Genomic DNA, 25,542 nt, shown 5'->3' with positions numbered 1-25,542 from the left:
GTTGGTCGACTTGGCCAGAATAAACGGGTGAAATTAAGTCCACTCTGTCCTGAAGAGTTGTGTGTATGCTACCTTTCCACCTTTTGGGTATTCAGCTACGTCCTCGTTCCTTTCTCTCTAAACGTCCTCTCTCTCACCCTCAGTGGGAGGAGATCAGCGTCATGGATGAGAGGAACACCCCGATGAGGACCTACCAGGTGTGTAACGTCATGGAGGCCAACCAGAACAACTGGCTGAGGACGCGTCACATCAGCCGAGAAGGAGCACAGCGCGTCTACATCGAGATCAAGTTCACCCTGAGGGACTGTAACAGCCTGCCCGGGGTCCCTGGTACCTGCAAAGAGGTGTGCATCACACACACACACACACACACACACACACACTGTGGTGGCAGATAAAAAAATGTCCTTGCAACTGGTGCGCCCACCTGTTGCATTTGAGTGTTTTGTGAGCAAAGACCTTGAGTTTTGACCTGCTCCGTCGGTGAGGTTGTGTAGCTGCGTGCGCTCTGAAGATCTTTTGTAGGGAAGACAGTAAAAAGACACATTTCTGTTTCGGAGACACAGGAGTTTAATTTGAAACATTGTGGGGAAAGAAGGGAAGAAAAATCCCTTCTGAGAAGCAACAAAATGTTTTCTGACTGTGCTTTGAGCATTTTAAAATTGAGTTAACTGTAATGCGATCAGTCGCTCTTGCTTCTCAAGGTCTTCTCTTCTAAGAACACAAAAAAGGACCTGAAACGACACACAATCTCCACTTTCCTCTTAGCCAATCATCTAAATCATTAAATTAATCAAGGCTGCACGATTAATCAAAATATCCAGACTGCAGAACGATATATCGCTTAAGGTAAAATGTGTGACGGAGCACAGTATAATGCAGAGACGCCCTGGCCTACAAAACGTATCCTCCAGATGTCTGTTTGGTACAGACCCCAACAAATGTTTCATCATGTTATGTCCACCGCCCTCCACTCAGTCTTCTACCTCGGATTGCTGTTTGTTTGTTTGACTTCAGCTCAGCATCCGTAACAATCTCACCCATGAAGCTTATTGGAAAACTGTGGCTTCATCAACACACACCTTTTTTCAACCCTTGTGTTTTAAATCCAGCTTGTAACCTTGTATCTTCATTATTTTGACAGTTTCTAACATCTCATGCAGCACTAAAATGAACTTTTTATCAACACTTCTCCGAGTTTTTCAGTTGAACCTGCCTGACGTATTTAATCTAATACAATTTCACCGCTTCGTTTGCTTCACTGCAGCAGAAAATCTCGACACGAAACCTTAAAGAAAGCGAGCAGAAGCGCTCAACGTTCATTCTTTGTTCTTCCTCAAGGTTCACATTAATTAAAAGAGCAACAATTAAATGTTTGTGAAGTGCACGAAGCCAGTGTACACCAGCACTCATTAAATCAGAAAAAGGCGAATCGCATTTCACAGAATATTGGATAATTTCAGCGTCATCTACCTGTCGTCATATGCATTAACATATATATTGATGTAAGGACTGTCAAAAGCTTTCTTTTCTTCTAAGTATAATTATTTCTTGGAATTAATTCAATGCTTATTCTATTCAAAATGACATTTTGGATTATCCTTTTCATTATTTTATTTTTCAGTCTTTCCCTTTTCAAAACACACACACACACACACACACACACACACACACACACACACACACACACACACACACACACACACAGATGGATTTTCACTTTGATGGCTGATGAATAGATAAATAGACAAGAGACGGCGACAGAATGACATGAGCGAATAGCTGCAGAATGAAACAGACGACGCTCTCGAGGCTTCTTTTGTGGCTGCTCGTATATTTTAACTTGTGATATATATTTTTTTTTACTGTCCCCCATTCTCTCATATCAGCCCGATGTCGCAGCTCCTCTGTATTCATTTCGCTCTACTTTGTCTGCCCCCTGCACCCTTTTCACTCTCATTACTTCTCCAGAATGACTAGTGGAGATAATACTGCATGAGACAGTAGAGAGCTGCACTTTCATGGAAACTGCAGACAGTGTTGCTGACTGGCCATCGAGACAGATGGACTGAGATTTGCAGAGTAGCAGCAGAGTAGCTGGAGAGCTACGGGGGCCTTGTTAAAATTTCACATTGAATGGACTTTCTCACTTTTATCCGTCTAGCTGTACTTTTTCTTAATTATTATTATTTTATGTCTGATAACTTACATTTCTAGTCTGAGTTTCGAGTCTGAACGGTGATGGTTTGTTTTGCAGACGTTCAACATGTACTACTATGAGTCCAACAACGCCAACCTGTGGTTCATCAAGGAGAGCCAGTACGTCAAGATCGATACGATCGCTGCAGATGAGAGTTTCACACAGGTATGGGAACACAAACACAAAATGAAGATTTTTATCTGGAGCCGCAAAAAAAAAAGTGTACCAGCAAGATACCAACCACCTTTGTACGCCTGTTAAAGAAAGAAAGTGAGAAACATTTTATAGACCCGTCACTTTATCCAGATCCGCACCAAAAGTTAACGGGGTCTATTCTGGGCCGAGACACATCCTCCATCCAAGTTTTGTGGAAATCCATTCAGTAGTTTTTGTGTAATCCTGCGGACAAACCAACAAACAAACAAATGGACGCAACCTCCTTGGCGGAGGTAATTAGCTAGTCACCGTTTTCCTCCTTGACAGTGGTTATATTCAACCATATTCAAGTTATCATATTCCATTTGCCTGCAAAGTTGTCAGGAGGACATAATTATTTCAGTGCTGGAATGGATTTATTACTTTCCGGGCTGAAAAATCATGCGGTGATTGAAATCCGATGGCTCACTTTAAAATTTATGACTGTCCTCAGGTGGATGTTGGCGACCGTGTGATGAAGCTGAACACGGAGGTGCGCGACATCAGCAACCTGAGTAAAAAGGGTTTCTACCTGGCCTTCCAGGACCTGGGCGCCTGCATCGCTCTGGTCTCAGTCAGGGTCTTCTACAAGAAGTGTCCCCTCACCGTGCTCAACTTGGCCCAGTTCCCCGACACGATAACAGGCGGGGACACGGCGCTGGTGGAGGTCCACGGCATGTGTGTCAATGCCTCCGAGGAGTTTGAGGCTCCCAAGATGTACTGCAGCGCAGACGGAGGCTGGCTGGTGCCCATTGGGAGGTGTGTGTGCAAACCGGGCTTCGAGGAGAACAAGGACGTCTGCCAACGTAAGTGGGCTGCTGGTGTGTGTGTGTGTGTGTGTGAGTAAGAGAGAGAAAGAGAAATGTTTCACAGTGCTCGAGTGTATGTGACTTTTTTACTGCACCATTTACACCTGAGTGCCTGTTCTGTCAGTGTGTAACACTCAATGCACAGGTCTCATAAAGGTTGGCCTTCAGAAGTGAAAGAATCCTGAGTGTCAAAGTGCAACGCATGAGATCGCTGCACGGCTCACAAGTGCTCTTAAACGAAACAAAGCAATCATATCTCTTCTGCTCTCTGCCATGTGAGTATGTGATGTGTAAAGGTGTGTGTGTGTGTGTGTGTGTGTGCAGAAGCATTTAGACGCTGAATTCTGCTGAGAAAACTGAGGGTGGAATAACAATGACTGTGTATTTGGGTTACTTTGTGAGCATGTGTGTGTGTCAGTGTGGGTGTTATGACTTTTATACAGTTCCCAACACTGCAAGGACAGTTCTTCCAGGGAAAAGGGAGGATGTTGCTTTGAGGCGACTCTTTTAATGTTATTTTTTTCCCCGAGTGTGTGTGTGTCAGAGCTGAATATGTAATTTCTTCCCCGAGTAGTGTGAGTGTGTGTGAGAAAATGCTTACTGATGTGTGTGTTTGTGTTGTAGGTAAGCCTTAGGAAGCAGATTATTGAATCGTAAAAAACTCACACACACAGATGGCGCGCGCGGTATACGAGTGCGTGCGTTTTGAGTGCGCGAGCCGCATTAGTCTCCGACGCCGTCACCTGTCCCCACGGGCTCGCCTCCTCCCCGGAAAAAGAAAATGGAATCATAGATATTCATCACCGCGAACTTGGAAATCGGTGCACATAATGCAATTTCAGTTGTTTTTTCGGGAGAAGCGGCAGCCAAGACGCCCAGAAAAACTTGGCAGCTGGGCCTTGGAGACAAGTGAATAAGAACAGAAGCTGCACTCTGCGGCGCGCAGGCTGGTAATGTGCACAGATTGTGGCAGAACTCCGGCTGCATCTCAATCATGAAGCGCCGACTGTTGAGCATGTCTGTCTTGTAAAATGACACACTGCGGTTATGTGACAGGTGAACTCGCTGACAGGCTTTCAAATGATTTTCGCTACCTACAGTGCGGGCTTCGTGTCACATCCCCTGTACTGCAACTTTATTTTGAGTCAGTCTGACGCAGCACAGCGGTTGACCTCAGTGATCTCCATGACCTCATCAGTCTGCTCCCTGAGTCTTATCGCTCCTGAGGGGATAAATACAGCGATGTAAGCACGTTTAACAAGCCAGCCTTAACTCAGCAACAGCACGCCTGTGTGTATGTGTGTTAGCGCATGTGTGCTGTAGCCGTGTGCTTAGGTAATGATGGACTCTTATTGGCAGTCTGAGGTCAGGGGTCAGGATGTATATGCGTCCCTCGTCTAATAAGCTGTGGTCAGGACAGATGTGGACGCGTGTGCTCTTTTGTGTGTTTGATGGTAAAACAGGTGTTTAGTGTCTGCGGCGCAGGAAGGAAAGCTTTGTTTTTGGTTTCAGCTCATTTCAAGGCATGTTTTCTGGCGAGGCAATTATTCTCGGAACAATCAACGAGCGTTTTCCAATAGATTTTAATTCCTTGGTGGTGAATTGAGGCTCCTCCGCCGCAGGCTCGTCTGCGCCACCTACTCAGCGTTAGGAAAAACACCGTTGTGGGATCTTTGGAAGGATTTGCATAGCAATGAAATCTCCTCCACATACAGCAGGAGAATTTACTGTCCCACGTATGTCAGCCTGACATGTCTCATGTTTGTTTGTAGCCTGTGAAATTATGCCAAATTTCAGACTCGGAAAACCAGCTTTCTTTTGTTAAAACGACACACGTGCCTTCGCTGTATTTTTTTTGTCCCGCACGTGCCTCTATTCTGATCCTTCCCTCGTCAAAATTACACTTAGCCAACTAATGTAACTGCATCTGTAATCAGCTTGCTTTTAACAAAGACATGAGAGGACACAGAGAAGTACAACAACCCGGTGCGTAGCGCTTTAATGTGTCCCTGGGAGAACAAGGGCCAGGCTTTTAAAGAGTCCTCTCAGCGCTCGCCGTCAGCTCCAAACAAAAGGTTCCTGCCCCGGCACAGTCCGCAGGTCTTCCATAGGGAAAACACACGCCGCTAATGCATTTAAATCACCCTCTCTCGTCCGCCCGTCACACAAAGAGATGAAGGGGTGAGGTGGGGGAGATAGAGCCGGAGGGGCATTTGTAATTATCATCACCGCGCAGGTGAACGAGCCTTTTAATGGACGCCTTGAATTCACCACCTCTTGTTCTTTTTGTGTGCGGTTGTTTTCTTCTCTTTTCATGCCATTTAGCCGCTCTGAAGCTCGTTGTTTTTCTTCCTCTGATGTTCGGTGTGAATCTTCGTGTACTGTTTTGGCCTCTCCAGCCTGCTGTTTTTGTCTCCGTGTCACTCTGCTTCTCCCCCCTGACTCCCATTCTCTCCCTCTCTCCCTCTCTGTATCTGTCTCTCTCTCCCCCTCTCTCTCTTGGTGTGAGGCGCTAATGGAATCATTACTAGCCTCTCTGTGTTAGACAAACACCAGACACCTCCAATTACAGCCTTTTTTTCCTCAATCTCTGCCTCTCTCCCCTCCTCTCTGCTATTTTCTAACGGTGCTCTGGTGTCTGCTTCTATAATGGGACTGTACACCTCTACCCAACCCCCCATTTTGTTCCTCTCCAACCCTTTCTGATATGTCTTCCTTTTTCACCTCGCCATTTTTCTTTTCTGTCTCCCTCCTCCTCCTCCCTCCTCTTCCTCCTCGCAGTCCTCATCTCCTCTGTCTGCACTCGTTAAACATTTATAGATCACGGGTTCATCTTTCTCTTTTTCTATTTTCCCACCCCACGGTTAGCTCTCTTATCCCCCAATGTGAGGGCGCAAAGTGTGTTTAAATGTTTGTGTGTGTTTTGGCGTTGTCGATGTCGGACACCACCAGATTAGATTAAAAAGGGATGCCGGCGACACAGAGAGAGCGACACTATTCATCCAATGCAAACAGAGCAAACTGAGTGACTGACTGCAGAAGAAGAATAAGGTGAAACATGGAGCACAAGCACCAACAGGCCAGCAGGTTGAGACAGAAGTTACCATTTGTCCTGAGAGTGATGTCACACCAAGTTATTATTATTAATGTGATGATGATATATTGGTATTTTGTTACAGCTGAGATAAGGCTGGGGTTACTCTGTTGTAGTTCTCCAAGTTGATGTGTACGCCTGCCTTCAGTTTACAATTACGCAGAAAGACATATTTTCCACGTTCTGCGTGTTTAACTGACCTGCTGTGCACGACTAAAAGGACTCTTTAGGCTACAATAGGAAATAAATGGAACGGGCGAAGTGTAATTAATATTGATAACGTCCCATTTTTGTGTTTTTCGTTAGACGTGTAATTACATGTCAGTCATGAGTAAACTATAAGGCCTGTAAAAGAGACAGACACTTATGTATTTAGCAAATCTTTCTCAAACACTAGTGCATTTGTCGGGGACTGGATTAGTACACATTACTGCAGTGAGTATTTAACTCAGCAGGACGGTGTACTAATTGAGGTAAAATTGCAGCCAATTCAACAGAGTGACTGATCTGAATCGGAGAAGAGGAGAGGAGCTCTGTGGCAGACTTTTGCTACAAGGACAACACTTGTTGAACATTTTCACGGCAGGTGGAGTTTATGACATTAATGATGGCTGCATTCCATTTAGGTGATCTTGTTCCAGGGCTCTGGTACTATGCATGCTCACTGACATGGCTTAAAATGGACATATCATGCTAATTTTCAGGTTCATGCTTTTATTTGACGGGCAGGATGTAGCCATTCAGAGGTAGAGCAGGGCGGGTCATGCCGAGCAGGGTAGTGTGATCTAAAATAACGTTTCGGGCAGTGTAGGAGCAGTGTTTACTGTGGGAGACGGTGACTCCCTTTGGTGTGGACTTTTTCACTTTGCAGACCTTTTAGATGCACAAAAATGCAACATAACACAATAAAGGAAAGGCAAAAATCCAAAAAGCATAATATGACCTCTTTAATAGCATGCAGACATCATTGACGTCAGTGGTCTCACCTGTGCTTTTCCTGCTTTGACATTAAAAGGTCTACTGGCAGTGGCTGAAGAAGTACTCAAAGTACATTAGTATTATGAGCAAAATGTCAATAAAGTATCAAAAGTACTTACTATGTAAAATGGCCCCTTTCAGAGTGTAAATTATGGACATTCAAGGTCCCAGAAGATGATATATATTTTTTAAATCATTATAATGTGTGACAAGAAATTAAAAAAAGTGTCATAGGACATGATGATCTCTCCTAAATCCCAGCAGAGCTTTGCACAAGTCCAACCTGAGCCAGTCTGATCAGCAACTTAACTGAAAACAGTCGGTGGGGCCTTGAATCTAGAAGCACAATATTTTCCTCTGAGATGCAGTTAAAAGTAGATTCAATGGGATATTAGCGTGTTCTTAAGTAAACCACTAGGATGGTTAAAACTGGTTTGGTTGTATATCATTCATCTTTGGTTGTCTTCATACTGAACACTCTGCTGCTCCGGTGGCCGTGGCTCTGCTGCTCAATCACTTGAAATCACACTCATCTGCTTTGTCACCGCTGGAGTTACATAATCTCTCTCTCTCTCTCTCTCTTATTCAAACACATCCTCTCTCTCCCCCTGCCTCTCTGTCACATACATTTGCACAGCCTCGTCAGTTCTCCTCCATCTCTCTCCACCCCATGCGGAGGCCTCTGTCTGTGCCTCCCCCTCGCCTGGTTCACTCTCTTTTGCTTTCTTTTCTCTCTCTTTGTTTCTGTCTGCCACTGTTTCCTCTGCCCCCTCCATTTCCACCTCGCTCCCCTCTGCTCTCTCTCTCTCTCTCTCTCTCTGTCTCACAGCTGGTAGCGAATGTAGTGAATTCTCCTCTCCAAACCTCTCCTGCCTTAAGCCCTGGGGGTACATGCTGAAGGGCAGGAGAGTGTGTTTGTGTGTGTGTGTGTGTTTGTGTGTGCAGCTGTGACTGGGTGTGTGTGTTCTGTCCTCCTCTGTGTGTCTGACAGCACCAATTACTGCCTCAGATGCTGGCGAGATGGAGGAGACGGAGTGGAGAAGGACAGACACCTGTCACCTCGACACAAGTTCTCCTGCTCTCATCTCCTCTCTCTCTTTCTCAGCGGGCAAAAGTAATATAGGTCAGCATGACATGTCTGTCCGTCCGTCTGTCTGTCCGTCTGTGGGCTTTACCTGCCTTCTTTTCCTTTTCTTCGTACTCATTTGTCCGTTCGATGCCTCCAATATGAAGCAGTATGAATATGAATATGAAGCGAGCTTTACAAGAGGATCTTTTCAAAGTCACACCGCGCTCGTCTTCATGCTGACTCCACTCAGCTCTCCTGCTGCTCATTTCACTTCTCAATTTGGACAGAAACCAAAGTGTAAATCACTGAGGGAGCACCTCCAATGTGCATCTGATTCGGTGTGAAGTGTCTTGTCAACTATGTGTTCAGTTGGAATGGACACAATGGGTTTCTGGACCGCTACAGGACATGAAATGATATTTGAAAGAAAGGCCAGAGGTCGGATTTGAACCCTGGGCCGCATTGGTGAGGACACACCCTTTGTACATGGGGTGCACGCTCTACCAACTTATCTATAAGAGATACAGATACTTATATTTGTATCTGTTCTGGTTGATTAGATGATAATGATCACAATCAGCAAGCATGTACTGTAGGAAATGTGAGTAGAACGAGGCATCGCTGCATTCTTTGGGCCCCAATCACCAAAATAAGTTTTTTCAACTTTACGTTTCTTAAGGTTTCCATTTTCAATTAGGTTTAGACAAAAAATTGTGTCCTTAAAAATATCCACTGATGTGACGCTTAAAAATGTTGAAACACAGTCTTGTCACCTGTAACTCCACCACCATACCCTATGTCAATATTGTACGCAGCCTATTCCACATTCAAATGTGAATGTATCAGTGTTTTGCAGAAACATTGACCAACATTTGACCTCGTGTTAGACTCTGGAGTTTAAATAATCAGCCAAAACTGGATACAACAGCAAAGATTTTATGTACGAGTCAAGAAGTGGCGTTGAAGTGGCGGCGTTTAAAAGATGTACGATGAGACCGACGTCACTCTCATGTCTGTACAGTAGATAGCAGCCACCACCCACAGCCAGTTAGCTTAGCGTAAAGGCTAGAAATAAAAGTTGCCTGGCCTTGTCCAAAGTACAAAACCTGCCTAACAGCAGCTATAATGATCCCTCATTATCTTGTAATCTGTGCAAAAATAGAGTGCAGTGTTACCATGAGTTATGTGCTGGAAAATATTGCTTGGCCAGCTGCAGTAACTTGGTGCCTGTACGGAGATCAAAACCGAAATCTGTGCTCACCGACTGTATCTGGCAACTTTCAGCAAGAGACGCTGCACAGGAGTGTCGGCCGGATGATGTGTTTTCACTGCGAAACAGCTCCAACGTTGAACTATTCCGTCAAGGCGCAGCCATGTAACCCTTAAAGCCAGGAAAACATCGACCCTTACACACTTGAAACCCCATTTGGCCACCGCCGTGAGATCATCGCGTTTGGGAGGGAAGTCCTGTACAATATCATTCTCAGGAGAAGAAATAAACTGTAGGTGATATTTTTGGGAAAACAGCGCTCGACCTGCGAGGGGGGAGTTCGGCTTTTTCTGTGCGCCCGGTGATGTACGGCGATCAAAGGCCTGCTGCTCAGTCGATCAGAGCTGACCACAGAGCAGCAGGGAAGGATTAACAGTGAAAGCTTTCATTTGTTCTCTGCTAGAAAAACTTGTACAGATAGACTGAAAGTTACATACACGCTCTGTAAGGCTGCCATGACCGTGCACAGGCACACACACACACACACAGGCAGCAGGCACATATACACACAATAGTCTTTTACACTGTATCTCATAAGAGGATTGCTGCCTCTGTTCATAATGAAAGGTTTGAGCCGGGAACAGATGTAGGAAAAGGCTAATCTTCACACCTGCGAAAGAGATTGAGCTCATTTACAGAGGGCTGTGTGTGTGTGTGTGTGTGTGTGTGTGTGTGTGTGTAGGTGTGTGTGTGTTGAAAGCTCAGTGGGGAACCTGCCTTTCTTTATTGCCTCTCCAACACAGAGCTCGATCTCTGCCTCGACTCTTGCAGCGGATGTGTGTGTGTGTGTGTGTGTGTGTGTGTGTGTCCCAGTCGGTAAAGTGGGCATTTTTATGTTGATCACATACAGACTTCTGAAGGTCAAGGGCTCCCTACTGCATGTTGTATGTTCACACACACACACGCAAACACACACACACACAGTTTTCTCATTTCTTTGCTCTTCTCTTAGTGGCAGCTCAGGGAGCTCGAGAGCATGAAGGTGTGGGTAGGAAGGGAGTGGGCGGCTAACAGAAGGATTTAGACAGCAAGTCAAGAGATTTTTTTCGTGTATACAGTTCACGCAGTGTGTGTGTGTGTGTGTGTGTGTGTGTGTGTGTGTGTGTGTACACTGCTGCAGGCATTAGGGCATTAAGCTGTTGAAGTGTCAGGCAGCACCGTGTTATTACTAGCCAGATGTTCTTAAAAGACAAACGGATATATGGGCCGAGTAAAGGCCTTCTACCTGTCTGTGGGTGAGTGTGTCTTCCTGCCTCTCGACTTGCCCATCTGTCTGACTTTGCTTTCAATTTATTTGGATAATGACAGCCACCTTTTCCCTCATTTTTTCCTTTATTCGCCTTTATCTCCTCTCTCTCACGTGTCCCTCCACGACGCCATCCCTTTTACCCTCTCCCTCATCCTCATCTCCTCTCTTTTGTGTGTTGAATAAATGACACACAAAATCACAAAGGCTTAGGCGCTGGCTATATCCTCCACACTACACACCACAGTCCCCGTCTACATACCCGCACAGCACTGACCCAGATAATGTCTATTCACACGGAGGTCCCTCCAAGCACAGCTCCTCTCTCGCCATGGCGGACCACTCGCCACTTTGCCAAAAGCCACCCTAGCACCGAGACTGAGGTGTTAGCCACGGGAAAACGTGAGGCCGTCGAGTTGGCTTCTGGGAGATGGGACCTCGTATAGCTCGGCTGAGTCTGGTGCAGTGGGTTGAGCTGTGTGAACAAACCCGTAGAGGAAAGGAGGAAAAGCAGGCCAAGGACTGAGAAACTGTTAACGCCTGTTTCAACTCCTCATGTCCTTATATAGCACTATTCCCTGCGGGCACAGGCACAGAGAGAGAGAGAGGTGTAGAGGAGTGAGTTTGTCTCCTTTGGGTACAGTTGGCATTAATTGGCTGCTTTCCATATGCTGTCGAGATCCAGCTAGGGATAAACATGTGTGCACTCATGGGAAAGTTCGTAATTTTCACATTTCTATGGTGTTGAATCAGTGTTGAGTTTGCTCCACTTAAGATCTAAAGGTGCACGAGAGGAGGCGTGCATGCAGCTAGAACAGGAAACACAGGAACAGGAAGTCAGCCATTGACCCCTTCCCCTTCCCCCCCTCCCTCTCCCTCTCTTTTTAGTCCATGGATGGCTTCCAGATGTACGATCAGCCTGTCAGACTGATTGGGCCGGCGTTGCACAGGCGTTATTGCTCGGTTCCAAAACACGTCATGCAGATGCAGCCGCGCTCGAGGTCCAATTTGTTGCTGCTTTTGTATGTGGTACAGCTGCACTATTGTTCTACAGCCAAGAGGAACCATTCAGAAAATTCAAACAGCTTTTAGCTCCAGCGCCGCAGAGAACAAAGAATGGTTACACAGAACCTGATGAGAGACGTGACAGGGTAAATTTCATTTTTAAATGGCCATATCACAGTTCTCTCACAATTTATACCGACGCTTCAGGCTGAAACAGACGTCTCGTGTAAGTGGGCCTAGCTGAAACACCTGCAATTTGACTGCTGCTTTTACTTGGGGGTTTTCTCGTGGGAGAGATGTGAGGTAAAGATACCGCATGACATGAAAGGGACAGATGCATATCGGTGTTCTGAAATAACAGGAAGTTAGTTATTGTAGTTTGGCTGGCTGATTTGGCTTCTGATCACACTCTCTTAAAGCGCCATGACTCAGTGACGTCTGAATACACAGACACGATACACATATGTGTCATTCTGTGTCACTTGCACTTTCTGAATATATATCGCTATCTCTGATTTCTGTTAACATTAATCTCACATAGAAAAAACAGCTCCTTGTAAATCCAGAAATTCCTTGAGAATTGTCACATTTTTAAGTTTACTTCAGTCGAAAGGTCATCCGGTGATAGTCATCTTGGCATCTTTGAGTACAGTGCAAAAAGGAACTGCTAATAACTAATTCGGCAAATGTTTTAGTGGTACCACTCGTCTTATATGTGATGCAGTTGTCTTGATATTGTCTGGAGGGTGTGTGTTAGGTTGTAATGGATTACTAACAGAGAACAAACTTCTTCTGTCAGTTGCAACTTAACAAATGACCAAAAAGAGTAAATGAAGCAGAGAATACATGAGCCCAAAAACAGCAGCATAAGATCATCTTTCTCCATTGCTACGCTGAGAGGACACCATTGAGGTCGAGTATAAATACCTCTCCAGGCTGCTTCTTAAGCAGATCTACTCACAGATCTCATTGTTTTGCAGATATGTTTTTATCAGGTGAAAAGCACCTGCTAACCTGAATGGTGCAGATTTCATTACCGAGAGCACAAAAGGGACCCGCGGTGGCAATTTCCCCAAGAGGGGACTCTTTTGTATGTGACACCCTTGACTTCCTGTGCGAGCGCTGAATGGGCGCCGGGGTGTCAGGGATGTGTGTCAGGTAAATACTTAATTCATCACGAGGTAATACTGGTTCTGTCAGGTGGACTGGGGACACTTGGGGACGCACATGTACGCATACATAAATTCATGACTTTACGAAGACGTACGCTCGGGAATTTGTACACAGTCACAAAAACGGCGAGGAACGCTTTATCGTGCTCGGCTTTTCTTCTGCCTTTGACAATGAAGTCTTTGTGATCTTCACCTGCGAATGAGAATAAAACACACGAGTCTGGGTTTTCCTGCTAATGCGCGTTTGGCTGACAAGTTCGACCACTGCCCACCGGCAGATTAAAGACGGCGAGAATATGGCCCCCACTTGACAGGTAAAGCTGCGTTAGCGTATGAGTGTGTGTCTGTGTGAGTGACACAGAGAAAAAGGCACGGGGCTCTCCTTTCCTCCTCCGCCTGAGAGAATGAATAATTGAGAGTGATGAACTGAAAATAACGTGGGTGAGGAAAAGGAGGCGCACTCGGCCTACACACACTCTGCCGGTCACGGGGCCGGCCGATGCGGGCACGTTTACTGCCGCGGCGTATATGTGTCTCGAGTGTATCTGGGGAGAGAAGATGTGTGCGATTGTGTGTATGTTAAAGCTGCGGGTTTGGTTTTTATGGAGGATCTTTAAGCGACGTGTGCGCCTGGGGAGGGAGAATGTGTGTGGTTATAGTGTAGGTTAAAATGTGTGTATGCAGATGTGTGTGTGTGTGTTGTGTTTGAAGGGAGAAGGTGAATCTTTGTGTTTCTGGCCTTTTATCTTGATAGCGAAACAGACAGACTGAAGAATAAGTTATTCAGACGGTGAACCAAACTCCCAACAGACTCCCTCTATAGGCCTGTCATGCTCTCTCTCTCTCTCTCTCTCTCTCTGTCCCTCGCCCATGACCCCTTTCACACAGAAACACACATGCACCTGGTATCTATTTTATCTGTTTTTAGACCACAGGATAATCATCCCGGCTCAAAATTAGTGAGCCATCAGCTTGGGTTACCACGAGAAGAAGAGTGTGTGTGTGTGTGTGTGTGTGTGTGTGTGTGTGTGTGTGTGTGTGTGTGTGTGTGTGTGTGTGTGTGTGTGGATGTGTGTGTTTTAATTGCACTGAAATTGAGCTCTCTTTCCCTCTGATTTTCTTTAAGTTTGTGTGTGTGTGTGTGTGTGTGTGTGTGTGTGTGTGTGTGTGTGTGTGTGTGTGTGTGCATGTGTGCGTGTGTGTGTGTGTATGCCTGTCAGCGAGAGAGTAAATATTTGTGCAGGAGCTCTGGAGAAGGTCAGGGTCAACGTATGACAGACAGCCCACTGGGAAATAAGACACACATATAAAGGCAGACTCACACACACACACACACACAGAAGAAAGTCGAGATGGCCAAAAAAAGAGCGAGACAGACAGACAGACAGACAGACAGAAAAATAGACATAGACAGACTGGAGGGCAAACACAGAGATAGATGGAGGGACAGCGGACTGGGGAAAGACAGAGATGGACAGAATGAGGAAGAGGGGGAGCTTCATCTCATCCAGTAGTTCCCCTTGGCCGCTCGCAGTAATTGGCTGGCATCCAGAGGACAGAGAGTAGATCAGAAAGAAACCAGAGTGTACTCATGTGCTTCATGTACTGGACATCACAAACCGTTCATATCCGGTCTGATTGACCGCGCGTGTGTGTGTGTGTTTGGGTCAGAGAAGTAATAAGATGCTGTAAACACAGTAAGGGTCTGTCCTGAGGTGTCAATCACGGAGGTCTACATGTCCTGTCTGGACACAGCTCACATCTCACGGCGCTCTGCAGCCATCAGATCCTGCCTCGTCTTTCGCCAAACAAAAGTTTGCAGGCAAAAGTTCTCGCTGGTGTACAGCACAATATGAGTACACCATAGTCTGAACTGTAGAGACTGAACTGGGATAAATAGATGTTGATGCTGTGAAACTAGTCCTACAAAATATATTTTTTAAGCACGGTGTTTTATAACTGAATATGCCATTTTCTTTCTGCCAAATCGAAAAAAAAATACCTAACCATATAAGCCCACACACACCACGGGATCTGACCTCAGCCTACACTTGAAAATAAATGTATTCGCTGATAATTCAGGTTTCTACGGTCGACTGATTTCTTTTCCACGACAAACATCAAAGGCCGTCTGTGCAAATATTAAAGCTCTACATTTCTGGCCTAAAACACCATCAAACAACACAATATTTAGTCTCAAACACCGGGATCCATCATCAAGTTGGTTCAGGTGGGTTTACCGTCCACTGATGGCAAATACCCAGAGTGTCCGTGCCAGTGAGCTCAGCCCAGTTCAAGCACTGAAACCTGTGCAAATGTTCCCGGTAGATAAACTTTCATTATAAACATATTGCATCACAAACCTGCATAACAACACAACCATGGTAAGCGGCTCTGTAATGCAATTTCTGTGTTATGTTTACAGCTGACAGTGTGGGAAATCATTTGAACATGCAGATGTGTTTCACTTCTATATACAGTATGCACCACATTATACTTGAGCAACTGCAGTCTCTAATGGGCGATCATGTTAATTTCTTATCCCCCTATGAGTATGTTATAGTTGTTAAAAATCATAGTTTTCTGAAAAGATTTAATAGATTTATTTTATCAAACCAGATGTGGCTCAATATATTTCCAAACGACTTCCTCACTGCATCTTTAGAGCTCTTATTTTCTGACTGCTGAGATAATAATGATGTCTTCTACACTGTAAAATCTGACAGTGACTTTAAAAAATCAAGGAAACAGATGATAACTGATGAAACCTCAAAATGATCAAGTCAAGTAGACAAATCATTTTAAGTTGTTAAAACTTTTAGCGTTTTAGTATCCCCATAGTGTTGTGTATCAGGGTAAAATTTAAACTTTTAGTGTATTTTTTTGTTTTGATTGTTGTCAGTAACTCAGACACACTGTACATGTTAAAACGTGATTATTTGATTGAAGTTGTACGACCTAAAAGGTTTTAACAAATTAAAATCATTAGTCTACTTTGTCATTTTAAGGAAATCAGTTTTCTCAAAAAAAAAAAGTAAAGTCACTTTGTCAGATTTTACAGTGTAGTTTAACATCCCCTGTGAGTCACTGCACATATAACTACACTGAACTCACTGTTTTACAACATTTCTGTAATGGTAATGGTGCCACCTAAGGCAATGACATTTTGTAACGCAGTGCAAAGTTATTCATTCAGAGCAAACTGTATGAGGTCATTAAAGTTTAATAAGTGGATATGAGAAATCCTCAGAAAGGAAAAGACAGAAAGAGAAAAAGAAAGAAAGAAAGAAAGAAAGAAAGAAAGAAAGAAAGAAAGAGAAAGAAAGAAAGAAAGAAAGAAAGAAAGAAAGAGCTGATGTAATGTAAACTCAGGAACAGTGTGTGTGGGCGAGTGTGTGTGTGTGTGTGTGTGTGTGTGTGTGTTTCACAGGATTAGGAGTAATGGTGAATATTATGGTGTTAAAGGTTGTTATGAACTCCGATTAGGGATTAGAGGTTCTCAGCAGGGGGGCGGGGCGGTGATGCTGACATCTCTATTCCACACACCTCCTCATTACCACACACACACACACACATGCACAGACACACACTGATGTATTTTCGCATGAAAATTGTGTCATGTTCTTCTGCAACATGAAAACACGTTCTTTGCTTTTCTTTGCTATCACGCCAACAAACAGTGAATCTATTGATTAAAATGAACATCTGTAATGTTTCCGAAGTACCGGTAAGCAAACAATGATTTATTGGCTCCTAAAGGTTGATGTTTCCTCTTTCAAAGTCATTCTTCAATGTTTCAACACAAAGTTTGTCCGGCATGAAAACATGTCAGTTTGACCGTAAGCATGTCTCACGGGTATGTACACATGAGCACAAACACACACACACACACACACACACACACACACACACACACAGACGCGACCTCGGTGGCCGTAAAGGACGTCAGATTCAATCTCGTCAGATTTCTCCACTGACGCTTGATGTATCAATTTTTAAGTAGCTGGCCTCAAATAACGCCTGGGTAGCCTGCAAACAGACACACACACAGACACACACACACGCACACACACACACACACACACACACACACACGGACAGACAGACAGACAGGCTGCTCTGTGCTCCAGGAGCTGTGGCACTCGAGGGGCACTAGAAGGGCTCCATCTTGAAAGCCTGTTGCCATGGTGACCATTATGGAGCTCATCTCCCGTGGGCCAGCAAGCTTTACACAACTTCTCTCTCAAAAGAACACACACACACACACTCACTCACTATACCCCCCCACCCATACACAAACACCACACACAAACACACACACACACTCAAGAGTTTCCTCCTCTTTCTGCCCTTTATGGTAAAGCCGGCGGGGAGCCAATGTTTGACTTGAAGCGAGTGCGACTGAGTGCAAGAGAACAGAGCAATTAACAGTTAAACTAGCAGGAACATTTGAAAGGGAAGTGGAGGAGAGGAGACGGCTCCCAGCCAGGCAGAGGAAGCGTTTGATTCAGGAAAGTGCAGCTGATGTGATTCTGCATACGTACAGAGCCGCCTGGTTGAATGTAATTAGAATGTAATGAGTTTGACAATGAGATATATCGGGTCTGTGTTTCTGTGTGTGTGTGTGTGTGTTTGAATCTGCTCAGGCCCTTTCTAACATGAAGTGAATGCATTTCCTCTACATGTACTCTTCCGGTAAAGTCGGCAGCTTGTGTCATTCAAACAAACAAACTCCTACACCTTATCTGAGCGTGATGTAACCAATTATAGAGAAATGCAGCTGAAGTCTGAAGACGCCAAAAATGTAATAATAGAACAAGATACCGAACCCAAAGATGGCCCCTATCCAGTCCAATGAGAGTTGCTAATCCTGGCACAAATGCCAGAAAAAAGTTTCCAGCTTCTGGGTTTTTACTTCCTGTTGATGCGGCCCGCTCAGTATGCACGGTAATGACCCTCCTGCTGGCCCCACCTGCCAGTTCCCGCTTGGCCTCCAGACTTTACACTGTGATGATAATTGGTGTGAAGTTTCACAGATATAAAACCTCCCATGGATCAAACACTCATAATTGAAAGAGTCGTAATTGACTTTGGTGTCCTGTCAACAGTTCTGGGCAAGTGGGTGCAATATTGTGGGTGACCACTGGGCTGAATTGTAATCGAGGCTGAGCGGCGCCGCGGTATCCAGGTCTAAATAACACATTCATGTTCCCAGCATTAATTAAACAGTCACTTACAGCTCCGTACTTACACATGACCCCTTAACAGTACAATATAAATTAACTGTAAAAGCGGCTTGTGTGAAAGTACCATTTGTCTTGTGTGTGTCTTGTATAAGAGACCCATGCAGTTAAGTTCCCTTCATCGTGGAGGTACTTTTAATAGATAACCTTTATTTCATGCTACAGAAAAGAAACATTCATCAGTATCCAAGCTCCTGAAGTGCATAGATGTTCTGACTGTCTTCGTTTATGTGGCGCTAAGTCAGTTTTTACACTCTTTAACTCTTTTAGTTAAAAACCGATTACCTCAAAATTACCAAGTAAAGGAGAATAATAATTTTAAAATGTTAAAACTTTTTAGCTCATAACTTAAATGTAATAGTCTACTTTACCTATTAATTCTAAGGTAATTGGTTTCCTCACTTTTTTAAAGTAAAGTTTAAAATCTACTGTTTAGTTGTGAGACGTAAACCAAAACAATGAGCTAAGAAATGCTAAAAAATGTAATAAAATAATCTCTGTAGAGCTCACGGGAGTCTGGGTTAAAAAATCTGTGTGCGTTTATCACTTTAAGTGACACCATTGACTTTATACACAGTCATGTGGCCCACTTATTATAAATATATTGATTAGTGCTGCTTTTTAGAGGCATATCCGTGTTGTCTGGGAAGCTGCAGAAGGCTTTTTTAACTACGTTCTGAAACTTTACAATTATTTTTTTTTAAAAGTAGCTGCAGCAGGATAATAGAAATAGAGTATAACAGAAGCCAATCAGCTCATACCGTGTTTTCCCAAAGGAGACAGTTGGGCTGTTCCCTTCTCAATCAGTGCGTGGTGACTGAGGGTGTGTCTTGAGTAGCAGTACTATATCATATCTAAGAGCTATCGATTGGCATAAATACACTAATTCTCTCTGGTGACCGAATGAATTTTTAATAAGACACTGGATCTGATGCCACGCTTTGTCTTTAGGAGAAACACACACACACACACACACACACACACACACACACACACACACACACATGCAGCCTACATACAGTATTGTCAACATTTGGAGTTAGCTCACCGTTCGACAACATAGTTTCTGTGTCTAAACTTTTGCGCTCCGGTGCGTCTGCTTTGTGTGCGAGTGCATGGTTGTGCGAGCACTGTCGTACTGCCTCAGCCTTCTTGTCCCTTTTTCATATCTACGGTAAATCATTAATCATAAGGGAACCAAGTCAAGTAACACATTTCCCATGGGGCACACACAGGGAGTAGAGGAGAACATAAGAAGCAAAAAAAAAAAAGTGGGAGAGAGTGGAAAAGGGGGGAGAGAAAGAAGAAAACTGGAGTGAAAACGAGGTGGAAAAGCAGAACAGAAAGCAGCAGATCGGGCGAAGGAAGCTCCACTTGAAGCAGCCAAGCCACCATTCTTGCAGAAAGTTTTTGATTAGGCAGTTGTTCGGACGCCAGGCCCTGGCACGGGGCGCCCTGTCTGTCCTCCAGCGCCGGGCTCCTTTGTGCCTGTGTGGCTGGCCAGCGCCCGGAGCCAGGACTCTCCGGATGAAACGTCCCCGGAGAAAAGCTGCTTTTCCACCGTGCTCACACAGCCCGGCCAACAGGAACACACACACACACACACACACACACACACACACACACACACACACACACACACACACACACACACACACACACATATAGTCACTAGCACAGCACATAGGCACCCATTACCTTGGAAGCTGACAGGAAGGAGGAAAGAGAGCAGAAACCCTTTGAGAATTATCACTCTCTTCTTTCCTTTCGTTCTTTCTTTCTTGCTCCCCCTCTCTTTCACACCTACACACACACACACATCCCTTTTCCAGTGTTCTCTCAGGTCTTTTGGGGATTGTGCTAGTGGACTTTGCTCCCCTATGATGAATGATTTGCCTAAAAATACCTAAAAATACTGTCTGTATGCGAGCAAGCACAGCGTCCAGGTGGAGGAACTTACCTCCACGGTGAGAAATCACACTACTTTTGGGCCACTTTCCCGTTCCTCCGTCCGCAGGTTAAACCACGCCGTCGAACACACGGGTGTGCCTGCGAACGTGTGTGTGTGTGTGTGTTATAATTTACAGCCTTTCTGGGCCGAGTGACGTGTAGCTTGATTAAATTCGTGACCTTCACCACCAGCACAAGCAATCAGCAAGCTCACACACATGCTCTCACACACGCGCGCGCGTACTCGCCGCATACTTAACACCTTCTCGCACACGAACGCGAAGCAATCAGCACCTGGCGGATTCTGTCGCATCATTGATCCAACCCACACACTCACACACACACACATGCATACACACAGGGCATCTATCGAATTGCCTTTGAGACACCCTCATTTTCCTTACATGGGGGCTTTGTACACCGTAATACTATTTACCACGGTGGCAAAAAAGGCTCGTGAGGACGGGAATACCGTGGCCTATGAATGTATAAATAAACACATGCGTAATCTATATTCAGATTACCAAAGGGGAAGTCAGGAATTCCATTTTACTGCCGAGGATGCGAAAGGGAAATCATTCGAGTCCCCAATCTATTTCAGCGGGCCGCCTCGCTCCTGTTGAGCAGTGGCACGCTTCCCCCTCCCCAGTTTTATGACTCCACATAATGACTGATACGCAGCCACTGTAACAGCCGTAGCAATAGTCATATTATGTTATTGTGATTATTGCTGTGACTGCAACTGTGTATTTTCCCCCCCTGGTTGCCTGAAGGTCTAAAGCTTATATAACAGGGATGACAGTCGATCTGCCGTTGCACTGTGTCGTTGTGCTGTGGATATACGGGCCTTCAGCCTGATGTAAAAGGATCTCACGTAGACCTAATGTCACAGCGCGTTAGATCAAACATTGTTTTTTTCGCGTTCTTTGCCCCGGGTGCTGCACGGCACGTATTATGACCTATCAGTATCTATCTATAGTAACTCTGTTGTAGCATAACTCCTAATGTTGTTCTGTGTTTTCTGAGCATTTTCTACCTTTTTGAATTTCAGTTCAGCCTCAGACTCTCCTCTATTTTCACACAGGATTGGAAGGATATTATCGCTCAGCCTTGGTTTTATTCTGCAGTTTTTGCCCACGATTTTTTCTCACTGTTCTGATATCATTGCACTCACCGAGCTGAGAGCTGGCAACTCGGATCAGACAGGGTGTGAAAAAGCCAGCAGTTTAGATAGACTGATCAAACCACGTTATTTACAGGTAACACTGAAATTGAATGCAGCTGAAAAGCAGGAAAAGGGTGTGCCTGCCTAACTGCAGTAGGTACACTGAATAAATAATTGAAAACGGGCAGTTTGGGAAATAATTTCATAATTTTCTTTCTTCCAATTAAGTCTGGCTACTCAGGAGGTTTGTTAAAAACCTGTCTGATCATATTTATTGCCATGCGACTCCTTTTCAGCAATGTTGCCGTGTTCCCAGAGCTGGGAAGCCAATACAGATACAAAATAGTTGGAAGTAAAACAGTTTTTTTGCAATGACCCCTCCAAATGTGGTCATCAAACACTTGTGACAAAGATCTGTAAGGGACGCAGGATGTTTTACAGTTTAACAATAAACTTAAAGGGAATTTAAGTCCACACTTCATCATTCAACACAAAAAAGACCATTTAAATTGACCGTTTCACTTGGATCTTGATTAAATGTTTTAAATGTAACTTCATATAATAAAATGTATATGCTTGTATGTATCGCTGGAGTTTTACCTTTCCTTCATGAGTAATAATCTTTGAGCGAAATCTACATCATGTGCGGTCGAGTTGTCAGCCTCTAACCCCGGTGTTCATCTGTCTCCTCCCTTCAGCGTGCAGACCTGGGACCTACAAAGCTTCGGCCACGGATGCCTACTGCACCAAATGTCCTCCGCACAGCTCCTCCCCGCAGGAACAAGCCGAGGAGTGCGTCTGCGAGAAAGGTTTCTACCGCGCTGAGACCGACCCACGCTCCATGGCCTGCACACGTGAGTGATGCAAACACATGTACATTTTATTGGCTACGAACACGGTCATAGCTATTTCATATCACGTAATGTATTCAGTGTACTTTGGCTGTTTACATTTCTATGTCATGAAATGTAAATTAATAAAAAAATGCAATGTTTGGATTATATTCCAATTTAATTAGCTTGCAATGTATTCCTATTCCTATTATTCATTTTTCTATCTATAATCCCTCCACGCGTGTTCCTCTTCCTCCGCTGCTATTGGTTTACACATCACTTGAGATACATACATAAAACACACACACATTCACGTGTGTCAGCTGTGTGGTTACAGTCCACAGATATCTCACATGAGAACACTGATACCGGTGGTAGAAATGTGATGATGTTCCTTATTCTTTGTCAGCTTCTCACGCACACTTGCAGAGCGAGGGGGGATCGGACCACCTCCTCATGAACAGAGCCGGGGGAGAATAGAGAGGATGAGGAGGGAGGGACGGAAAGAGATGGATTGAGATGGACGGACGGATGTGGGGGGTTGGAGAGGAACAGTGACACTGTGGGAGAGAGAGAGAGAGAGTCCGAACTAAAGAAATATGGAGGAACACACACACAAGCGTGCGCACACATACCGAAACCCATTATCGGGTTATGGTAGATTACACTCATTAATCGCTGTAGCAGGTGAGATGTGTAACGGTCGGTGTTATCAGCTGAGAATGAGTAACGGTTCTTTCAAATATGTATGGGCGCTCACGCGCACACAAGAGCACTGAGGGAGGATGGAGAGGGTGAAAATGAGAAAATGAGGAGGCAAGGTGGTGGAATTAGCGATGGAGAGATATGGAGAATGACACTTAAGACACAGGCAAAGAATAGAAACAGCAGGGGGGAAAAGTGGACTATCAGAGGCGTATAATCTAAATGTCATAAAAGGCCGATCAGGAGAAACAATGATGATGGACAGCTAAGTGTAGCCCAGGGAAGAGGGGGGGATGGAGAAAAGAAAAAGACAGAATTAGCAGGATCAGTCGGGAGATTTACAACCGACAGCTTCAATTATCCCCAGCATGGCCTCCATCCCCCATGTCGAGCTTTCCCCCCCAATCCTCCTGCACTTCAGAGAGGCTCGCCACTGGGAAGGCTAATCAGGAAAGTCCCAGGCTCTGCCCACGGCCCCCTGGGGGCTCACTGCTCAGCCAGGACCCGATGAGATGTCAGGACGAATGGGCATCGATTGACAAATTTCCATACGGTTGCGATACCTGTTCGTGCTGCGCTGCGCTGTGAGCGACCATAATCAGAGGTTTCCGTAAAAATGGTTTCCATACAGCAGGAACGGTTTGGTAAAGGCTTAGCGTGATGGGGGTGTGTGATTGGCTGTCCTCTCTGACAATATTTAAACCTGCTCTGCCAATGAAAGAAACAAGGCCCAAATGTTGGTGACAAAGCCAGCACTTCCTGTATCTGCTTCACAATAAGGCTGCGTTCAGACATCATGAGGCCCCCTCATGTATTTACACAGGCCCACTGTGTTGACACAGCGAGGTTGCCAATGAAGAGGGCTCCAGTAAAAACACAGGGTTGTCGGGCAAAAATGCTCAATCTGGCTCAGCTTTTGCTGCAATGCAAAAGTTGTAGGGCCTCATTTAGAGAAATGTTTTTGAATTAGTGTTGAACTTTGTCTTAACATCATTTTCTAATGTGTGCTCACGTTCGGTTTGTAAAAGATGCTGAGCGTGAAAAACCTTGTTAAAGCACGTTTTAAGAATCCCGTTTGTTACTCACCTGTGATCTATAAATCTCAAATTAACTTAACATGACGGCTCCTGCCTCGAGATTTCCATTTATATGAAGTCAGCACAAATGAGGGTTCAGTCAGGAATAGCCGAGGGTCAAATGACCCCCACACAACCAGCGATAGTATCACTTAAGTCAAGTCTAGACTTTGCTTAGATAATAAGATAATTTTAGCGACAAGGAACGGTTTTATAATAACTACTTATACGCAGATTTTTTACTCACATCATCCCTTAGATCAGAACTGACAAAACACTGATCAAAACACTAAGAGAGTTCGTCTGGTTTGATGATGGGAATCTTTAACGTGAACTAAAGGGAGGAACTGTTGAGTCTGCACAAACCAGTAGCTTTAAAAAGCGTCACACTTCATTAAAAATCTGATAAAAGAACAACAAGGCAGGGTGAAACAAAGAACAGCGAGGCTGATTGCAGTTGCTGATGCGTGCTGGTTCGCCACACATCTTCTACCGAGCAAGTGGGACAGCCAGAGGGTGTGTGAGCGCCATCCAAGTTGGGTATCAGCTGCTCAATATGGCCCCGAAACAGAATTTTATTGAATTTAGACTCAAATTTGTTTTAATCCCTAATATTGTTAAAGAAATGCCCCTGAGCTGCCTTTTAGTTGTGTAATGCCTGGCTCCTCTCTGCTCCTTGATAACCTCTTTGATCCATCCACACACACACACACACAAACACACACACACACATAATAGAAAACAGGGAGTGTCAAATTTAATTTTCTCTGGCCATCTTTCGTCAGGAGTGTGCACGATAAAACGTACATATATTCACATGTGCAGGGGTGAGAATAAAGTGTGCATGTAAAAGTAGAATCTGACCTCTCTCGCTAACTCCAGACTTTTTAATCTATGTATCAACATGAACACACTTCATCTAAAGGTAGAATAAGGAGCGTTTGTGTGTCGCTGTTCTCTGCACTGAGAATGATTACTGTTCTGACACACTTTTTGGACTCTGTTACACTAATCATTTTAACTGAAGTCCAGAGCCATATTAAATCATAAAATGTACCTGACTCATGAGAAAAGCACCCTGGGCACTTTCTATAGATCATTGTCCGCTCACATCCGTTAGCTTCGCATGGTGGAAACCTCCCTGCTGTCGAGCGTCGACCATTTAACTTCATGTGAATTCTCTTTAAAGATGGATTTAAACTTCAGAAGTGTAATATATTCACATACCGTCACATTAACAATCAGCCAGGCTCTTTTAATCACTGTTCGCTCCACAGCTATTCATTAATCGAGCTAAGTGTCCACCCTCTGGCTGGAGTCATTTCATTCATTTTTAATTGAATAAATGGGAATTCTGTTCTTAACAGAAACCGCACCAAGTTTGGTAATTAACGTGAGGAAAATGCAGGTTCAGAATGTACATTTGGGGAAAAAAATCATCAGTCGGTTTTCATGAGTGAGAGCTGATAAAGGCGTGCTGTGGTGGCTCAGCAGAGGGATGTGAGTTGTTCAGGGTGTGCCGTGCAGCTCAG

General features: G+C 44.6%; 1 protein-coding gene across 2 annotated transcripts in view; it reads left to right on the top strand.

Moving 5' to 3' along the window:
* LOC311265910 (ephrin type-A receptor 3-like) overlaps window positions 1–25,542 on the top strand; it is a 92,290-nt gene that overhangs the window by 22,299 nt on the left and 44,449 nt on the right. For both annotated transcript variants that reach the window (XM_084368028.1, XM_084368027.1), the window contains exons 3-6: window positions 144–344; window positions 2,258–2,365; window positions 2,850–3,201; window positions 22,095–22,250. In XM_084368028.1, the coding sequence (XP_084224154.1) occupies window positions 144–344; window positions 2,258–2,365; window positions 2,850–3,201; window positions 22,095–22,250 (817 nt within the window). The remainder of the gene's footprint in view (window positions 1–143; window positions 345–2,257; window positions 2,366–2,849; window positions 3,202–22,094; window positions 22,251–25,542) is intronic.

The sequence above is a fragment of the Pagrus pagrus genome (genome assembly GCF_965226575.1).
Source record: "Pagrus pagrus genome assembly, chromosome: 12".
Lineage (NCBI taxonomy): Eukaryota > Metazoa > Chordata > Actinopteri > Spariformes > Sparidae > Pagrus > Pagrus pagrus.
This window is presented reverse-complemented; position numbering and strand designations above follow the sequence as displayed.